At 38.9% G+C, this 8,658-nt stretch overlaps 1 protein-coding gene across 1 annotated transcript in view; it reads left to right on the top strand.

Moving 5' to 3' along the window:
- GLRX3 (glutaredoxin 3) overlaps positions 1–8,658 on the top strand; it is a 45,219-nt gene that overhangs the window by 29,686 nt on the left and 6,875 nt on the right. Inside the window, exons 5-8 of the mRNA XM_017875315.1 lie at positions 1,506–1,678; positions 1,916–1,977; positions 4,126–4,183; positions 6,251–6,303. Coding sequence (XP_017730804.1) covers positions 1,506–1,678; positions 1,916–1,977; positions 4,126–4,183; positions 6,251–6,303 — 346 coding nt within the window. The remainder of the gene's footprint in view (positions 1–1,505; positions 1,679–1,915; positions 1,978–4,125; positions 4,184–6,250; positions 6,304–8,658) is intronic.

Below are 8,658 nucleotides of genomic sequence, written 5' to 3' on the forward strand. Positions count from 1 at the left end.
CCTCGCCCGGCTAGTTTTTTGTATTTTTTTAGTAGAGACGGGGTTTCACCGTGTTAGCCAGGATGGTCTCGATCTCCTGACCTCGTGATCCGCCCGCCTCGGCCTCCCAAAGTGCTGGGATTACAGGGAATTTTATGGTTTGATTTTATTTAAAAATAATTGCTGGTACTGCTAAGTCTTTTAGAAATTTTGAATCTGAAGAATAGGTTCTTAGTGAATTGTATCTGTGTTTGAGAAGAAGAATGAGGCGTGAAAGAGTAGGGCCCTACAAAGTATTGGGAACAATGGAGAAGAATTAGCTTATGGAAAGAAAAATACTTTTTTTTCAGACTAGGCTAATAGGTTTATAAAAGACTGATATTCACACTCTTATTCTTCAGTTCTAATGTCATAATAAGATGATGTCAAAAAAGTACAGAATAAAAATGTGTCACAAAAGTATAATAAAATCATGGAACATAAAATTGTCACTATAGTGTAGTAAAAAAAATTACATTACATACTTTAGGGAGTGTAAATAGTTTTAAGAAAGAAACTGTCAAGTTATGACATGAGATGAGAAAGAATACCGTCAATCTGTTGATGGTTCATATATAACAACAGAGAAGATAGCTTTAAAATTCAATGTACTGTGTGTATTTCAGACTACAGGAGAACACATGCCTTCTTGATTTTTAATTTATCCTACTTAGAGAGAGTGAAGATTGAGAACTACCAAAGTGGGAACTCAGGAAGCAGTAAAATGGCAGTAGAAACGAAACAGCATTGAGTTTTTAGTATAGTCAAGTAGTAGTTAAAAATAACAATTGTAGAATTTTTTCCTCTGCCCAGAACTGATTCTTGTAGGTTCACAACAGGAAGGCTGGGAGGGACTGTCCAGAGCGTCAGGTCAGTCTCCTGATTACTAGGAAAGTGCTGAGCGGAGGCCACCCATGGCCTCGTCATGTGTCACCTTGGTGGGTGGAGGGAGCAGGTGTCAGATTCAGATTTCTGGTTTTTTTTTAAAGATAGGGTCTTGCTCTGTCACTCAGACTGGAGGCTGGAGTGCAGTGACAATCTCATAGCTTGCTCCAGCCTCAGATTTCTGGTCTCAAGTGATCCTCTTACCTCAGTCTCCCCAGTCTCTGGGATTACGGGTGTGCACCATCACCCTCAGGTCTGTGCTTTTTGGCTAGTGCTATTTCTTCTGTGACAAAAAATGTCCATGATATTGAAGAGTAACTTTAATAAATACACCACTTTTTTTTTTTTTTTTTTAAATACTCACAGTTGTGTCAAAAAGTTAAGTCATATCTGAGTGTGTGATACGGTTCAAGGTCAAATAAGGGGATCCAGGAATTTATTTTCTGTTTGTATACTATTCAGCCATGCTAATTAAATCACCAGCAAAATAAGGCAGGTGTCTATGTCCATTAGATGATATGTATGCTGAACTAATGTATTATCACGTGTATGTGTTTCGAGAGAGAGAAGCTAAGTGCTTTATTTTCTTTTTTTGTGTACAGGTTTCAGCAAACAGATGGTGGAAATTCTTCACAAACATAATATTCAGTTTAGCAGTTTTGATATCTTCTCAGATGAAGAGGTTCGACAGGGACTCAAAGCCTATTCCAATTGGCCTACCTATCCTCAGCTCTACGTTTCTGGAGAGCTCATAGGAGGACTTGATATAATTAAGGTTAGAATTGAGAAGTCTGTGCTTTGTGAATAAATTCCATTTAGAGCATACTTTTTAAAATGTGATAAATCTAAGATACAAATTTCTTATGAATCTATATTTACTAATAAGAACCTGCAATGAATACACAGTATTTCTGATTAGTTGATTGATCAATAAGCTGTGTTATGGTGTGATCAAGGAGATTTATGTTATAATACTTTTTTTTTATTAAACTGACATGTGTGCTTATTTTAGGAGCTAGAAGCATCTGAAGAACTGGATACAATTTGTCCCAAAGCTCCCAAATTAGAGGAAAGGTAAGTGTTTTAGAAAGTTTTAAATAGTCTATCATTTAATATGTTAAAAATATTTTAAAGTCCTCAGGTTTTGCATTGCTCTTTCTGTGTAGAAATCAAGGATTTGGTATTTGTATGCCAGAGGTCATAGTTTCATTGTTTAGTCAAACTAGCCATGCAAACTTTGGCAAATCTAATTTGGATTGGAGAAATTTTAGCACCAACTTAATGATCATGTGGAGGATCTTCTTTGCTTTTATAGAAATGTCATTGTTTCTGTGGAACAACCAAATTTTGCTTACCTCTCTGCATTTCAGAGCCAGGGTCCAGTTGTCTTGTCACTGCTCCATGGCGTAACCTCAGCACACTCGTGTTTTCCTGGGTGCAGCCTTGGTGACTGCTGTGGGTGCTGCCCCAACGCCAGAGCACTGAGTGACAAGTGGTGAGTGTGAAAAGCTCATCACCTCGCAACAAGCTTTGGGCACTTCTCATGGCCTTTCTAGACCACGAGAACTTACACGAGCAGGTTTTGGGGCTGTGAAACATGTATTTGTTTTATCAAGGATCTCAGTTGGCTTTTGGAGAAGTTCTCTTACAGAAATGTTGGACTTTGGTGTATAAGGCAACTTAATGGGATTTTTATTGCAGTAAATGTGAATTAATATAGAACTTTAAAAAGGAACTTACTATGTGAGCAATCAGCCATTCATAGTTGGGGCTGGAGATTGTAAGATAAACCTTCCTTTGGTAATTTTTTTTTGCCATGTAACATCTTGAGAATTGCTAAAAGTGTGTAATAATAATAAATACCTCATTTGTCTGTCGTTAATTAATAATTTCTATAAATAATGTTCCATTCCACGTATGTAAGGCTGATCTTTGAGTACCGCATTCTGTCCTGTGGTTTGTACCATTTCCTGCGTTCTTCGTGAGAAAGTGATGCTCCGCATCCCTTTGTTGACTCTGGGCGTCTTCATGTGTGGTTCTTGCCTGTAGCCTGGTAATGCCCTTGGCCCATGGAGGCTGTGTGTTCTCCAAGGACAGCTGTGCTTTTTATATGCTTGTATTCGCTGTTCAGTTGATTTTCCTTCTCTGCTGAGTACACTTGCTACTTGTCTTGTCTCCATCAGACCTTTGTTTTCCTAATGTGCTGTTTCTAAATCTGTGCTTGCAGACACCGAAAGGTAACTGGCTAGAATTATGTAGAAAGTAAAATTCAGCATATTTTGAGTAATAATTTAAAGGGCTCCTAGTGAGCAGAGTGCAGGAAGTGGACTTCATGGACTTGTGATGTGTATTTTGGCAGTACATCGTGGGCTGTGGTTCCCTGTATCCAGGTGGCTGGGTTAGTTATTGGGTTTCAGGGTCAGCATCGTATTTCTGTATCCATTCATATTTTTCTGAACTTGAGCTAATTCCACTTGGTTGGCAATGTAAGTGATACAGCTTTGTGCATGATTTATGCATTTCATTTGGGATGTGTTTATAAGGAGATTTTTGAGCCTTGAATTGGGAGAACATTTGGGTGGCGTGACCCCATGGAGCTTAGGTTCTTTAGTGACCTGTCATCCCGACACTGACTTTTCCTGAGATTTGTGACTAAACTTGTGGCTGTATACAGATAATTAAAATTTCTGACAGCATATTAGATTATGATGTTGGAAAGACTATATAAAATATAATGTTAAGATGAGAGGATTTGATTTTAGTATCTGGCATTAGTTGATGTTCTGAGGTTTAATGCTGTCACACTGCAGTCTGACCTTGTGAGCTTTACACCTGTACAGTGGTATGCAGCATCATGATGGAAGATGGTGCACACAAGATCTAGTTCTGGAAGTTTTGGATGGGCTTAATATATAGGCCCCTTATTGAACAAGTCCTTACTGAATTGGTTATTATTATTATATTTTTATTACTGTGAGTTGATGGGCTTAAATTGCAACTTGAAGGAACATTCTTTGCCTTAAAAGCCATATTGTGTTTTACAGTGGCTTAGGGAGAGAATGAAATCAAGGAAAATGTCAACGCATTTGCTTGTTTAATACCACTCAAAGCTGTGAACTGTCATCCTGCCATCCCTCAAATATGCATGTTACTCACGAAGCGGAGGAAAAGTGGTGTTGCATAATTGAGCTGAGCCGTTTTATATCAATTTTCTCTCTTTAGGCTCAAAGTGCTGACAAATAAAGCTTCTGTGATGCTCTTTATGAAGGGAAACAAACAGGTAAAGAACTCAAAAATGGTTTTATTTGTAATTTCTTTTGATGTTAACATCTGCAACAAGGGGACAGTTAAATCTCTTTTTCCTAGCTTTAGCTAATGAAGCTGTAGCAGTATCAGGAAGTTATCCAGGCCTTAATTGGTGCTTACGGAGATCAAACAAAGTAATCTACATTTTGCTTGACTTTATCATCAACATCTCAGTGGGGTGCATTTCTTTCTACTGCCAAACTTTGTCAGCTAACGTGGTCAACACTGTTAACACTTTACTGGTTGTATGAGTTGTTATTTCATTATCCTTTGTTGGAGTTTGTGGACTGCTGGAGTGTGCAGCTGAGTCACTGGACTTCCTGAATGCAGGGAACCTGGTGGTGCTTGGGTTTGCACCCCTAGATCGTCCTTTTGTGACAGTGGAGGAGCAAACCCTGGCTGTAGCAGCTGTGCTCTGTGTGTGTTTGATGAATGAGTGAAATGGTCAGCAATTCTCATTTGTAATGGGATGGTTCTTGTAGCTTTTTGACGAAAGTGCATATTGATTGTGCGTCATTTTGAATATCAAGTTTGATAGATTACTTCCACTAATAGTTTGAGCAGAACTAATTTTCTTTCGGATTGAGATCAGAGTGGTAATTTCCAGAAACCAGCCATACACATTTATAGCATATTTTGTAGTTTTCATAGCAATTGAACCTCTATTTAATTCTCAATCAGTTGTTGAAGTAGGCAGGGTTGGACAGAGTTTGGCCTATTTTAGAGATAAAGAAACCAAAGCTTTGAAAGTTGAGGCTGTTGGAATAAAGAAACTGCCTCACTTGGTAGCCAGATGCACTGGGCAAGTGACACAGAGAACCACTTTGCTCATTGGGAAAGGGACTCGATACTTCTTCACAGGGCAGACTCTGGTTGCCATAACTAGTGTGTAAGTTAACATAACTAGTATAATGAAGCTAATTAGTTAACATAACTAATTGGTTAATATAAATAGGTAATGAAAGTAACAGTAACAAATAAAATGTTAATATAAATTTCAGCATGTTGGAATCATTAGGTTAGAGCCTAAATTCTTTGGTTTTGCTTCAGTGTATTGAAACAGTAGAGGAAGTTAATAATTCCTAGTAATGATAAAGTGACATTTTTTTCTTATTCTTGGTAATTGTTTAAGCGGATATTTATTCTCAAAACTGTTTTTTTCTGGAAACCTAGAAAGTTTTGATACATTTTGGAAACAGTGTTATTAGGGCTATTAAAATGTTTACATGGTACCATATCTTTTGCACAAGATTGCTGGAATTTGGAGTCCTGTGGCATGAAAAAAGCTTAAGATTTTCATAAACTCAAAAAAGTGTTAGTATTCTGCAATGTAAAAATAAATGAGGCCGGGCGTGGTGGCTCATGCCTGTAATCCCAGCACTTTGGGAGGCCAAGGCAGATGGATCCCAAGGTCAAGAGATCGAGACCATCCTGGCCATCATGGTGAAACCCCATCTTTATTAAAAATACCAAAAGTTAGCGGGGCGTGGTGGCGTGCGCCTCTAGTCCCAGCTACTCTGGAGGCTGAGGCAGGAGAATTGCTTGAACCTGGGAAGTGGACGTCGCAGTGAGCCGAGATTGCACTCCAGCCTGGGTGACAGAGTGAGACTCCGTCTAAAAAAAAAAAAGGAGTCAGAGTCCAGTTGGAAATGGGAAAATAATTGTCATAATCATTGCAAAAAGACTAAGTGAGTTAAGATCATTTTGCATGAGTGAGGTAAAGAACGAACTGAAATCTTGGTAGAAAATCTAGGTTTCACTTAGAAGAACTTTTTGACCACAGAGATTATAAACTGTTGGAACACATGTCATCTCAAGTGGTTACAAACCAAAGTAAGTCTGTGGGTCACGTGTGCCTGGGTTGATGTGCAGATGGTTCGTGCTTGAAGAGGGGATTAGCAGAAGCTCTGCTAGCTGAGTGAAAGCAGTGGCATCCACGATGGACAAGTGCTGTCTGTGCTGGTTGACAGAGTTTTAAGTACAACCGTGCTGCTCGGGTCATATAAAAAATGTAATCTTTATAAAATTTTTTTTCATCTAGGAAGCAAAATGTGGATTCAGCAAACAAATTCTGGAAATACTAAATAGTACTGGGTATGTAAATGTTGTTTTCAGATGTCCCAGAGAAGGAAGGAAATACCCTTTGCCACCACTCTCAGGAAGATAGAATTGGAATTAAGCTTTTGTAAAGCTTTCCCAAATCCTTTCATCATTCTACAGTTTTATGCTATTTGTGGAAAGATTTCTTTCTCAAGCAGTAGTTTTTAATAAAACTACAGTACTTTGTGTATTTCTTTTCACTGTGTATATTTCCACTGATCTGATCTCACTGTTGATGTTGCTTTCCAAAGATGTATGTTGCATAATACAGTGGATCTGAATTTATTATTGCTTATAGAACACATTTGATGGAATAGGAGTACTGGTTTTCATTATGGTTAAAAATGAAACCAGCTGTGGATTTCAAAACACAGTGTATTCTAGATCATCTGCTATCCATGCTGATTTTTATTGCACAAGAATTAGGTTTGAACTCTTGAGCTGGAACCCTCAGCAAACTAGAGTGTATATTGTTCAGTATTTCTTTGGAAACATTTCATTAATGTACTTGTCTTAGAGAAATTTCTGGACTTTAGTAAAAAAAATAAAGTTAAACTTTTAAAACTCAAAAAAAAAAAAAAAAAAAAATTCCAACCTGGTCAGGCGTAGTAGCTCACGTCTATAATCCTAGCACTTTGGGAGGCTGAGCCCAGGTGTTTAAGACCAGCCTGGACAACATAGTGAGACCCCTTCTCCACAAAACATAAAAAAATTAGCCAGGCATGGTCACATACGTCTGTGGTCCCAGCTACTTGAGAGACTGAGGTGGGAGGATCACTGGAGTCTTGGAGGGTGAGGCTGTAGTGAGCCGTGATTGCATCACTGCACTCAGCCTGGGTGACAGAGCAAGACCCTGTCTCAAAAAAAAAAAATATTTCAACTTTTCCGTTCTGCCACTGGTGCTTTTCAGTTGTAATGTCTATATCCATAAATATTTGTATCTTTTCGTTATTTTTGCTGTATTATTTTATGAATGCCTTAACTTAGACCAAAATGGTATTTTCTGGCCAGTGTCAACCTATTAGTAACATAAAGGAGGTCCTGAGGCAACCTTTGGAATAACTATTTGTCTACTTTCCCAGAGGAAGATGTGTAACTTGAGTCCTCACCATGCATAAATATATTTCAGGGAGAATATATTATAGGTAGTTTTTAATTTTTCTCAAATATCCTAGTTGCTAAACAATACAAAAAGCTGAGGGGGCGCATATTAAGGTCCATTACCTGCATCTGAGAGGTGTAGCGCAAGTTAAATTGCAGTGCTCCTAGTTTTAATGTGCTCAGTGGTGAAGCTGTCAGGCAAGAACACTGCCATTGATTTTTGTGGTTATAAACAAAAGCACTTATTTGGAGATATATAGCACATATTCTGTAGGGTTTGTCAAATATTTTTGTTTATTTCTCATTTCATAATTGCATCTTTTAAAAATCATACATTCTAACTGTAACTTTAAATAAATTACTTTCAAGTAATCTTTGATATACTTCAAAGATCTATTGAAAATCGTCAGTTGAATAGCACATGTTGAATACAATTTCAGGGACATAAAAATAATATGAGGTCAGGCACAGTGGCTCACACCTGTAATCCCAGCACTTTGGGAGGCCGAGGTGGGCTGATCACTTGAGGTCAGGAGTTCGAGACCAGACTGGTGAACATGGTGAAACCCCGCCTCTACTAAAATACAAAAATTAGCCGGGTGTGGTGGCGCACGCCTATAATCCCAGCCACTCAGGAGGCTGAGGCCGGGAGAATCACTTGAGCCCAGGAGGTGGATTTCAGTGAGCTGAAACCAAGCCACTGCACTCCAACCTGGGTGACAGTGAGACTCTGTCTCAAAAAAAAAAAAAAAAAAAAGTGGGGGTTTTTTTCTGCAGATTATTATGACATTTTATAGAGGCAAGTACAGTGAGCGTATTGTGATGGTAACTTCTAGCCTGTTCCTTTCTTCACTCCTGCCCTGGGCCATACAGTGGGGGCTGGCTTGTTTCTAGTCATTTTGCTCTTTCTTTGTCAACCCTCTGCTGCAGCCCCACAGTGAGACACACACACAGTCCATCCCTCCCTAAGCAGCACCAGGTTCCTCAGGTATCTTCTGAGCCGACACACTGGGCCTGACCCAGCTCATGTCTGTGGTGGAACATCTTGGTAACTTGGCTTTCTGTCCCATATCTGTCTAATCTCCATTGTATTGAAAGCACCCTGTTGTCACAGAATGCAGGAGGCTGCTTTGGGAGAGAATGACTCCCAGCTCCGGGCTTGCTAAGCATGATTGGCCCTAAGATGAGTGAGGCCATCCAGGACCTCAGCTTCTTTTTTTTTTTTTTTTTTTTTTTTTTTTTTTTTTT

Source organism: Rhinopithecus bieti, unplaced genomic scaffold (assembly GCF_001698545.2).
Source record: "Rhinopithecus bieti isolate Rb0 unplaced genomic scaffold, ASM169854v2 scaffold_9877, whole genome shotgun sequence".
NCBI lineage: Eukaryota > Metazoa > Chordata > Mammalia > Primates > Cercopithecidae > Rhinopithecus > Rhinopithecus bieti.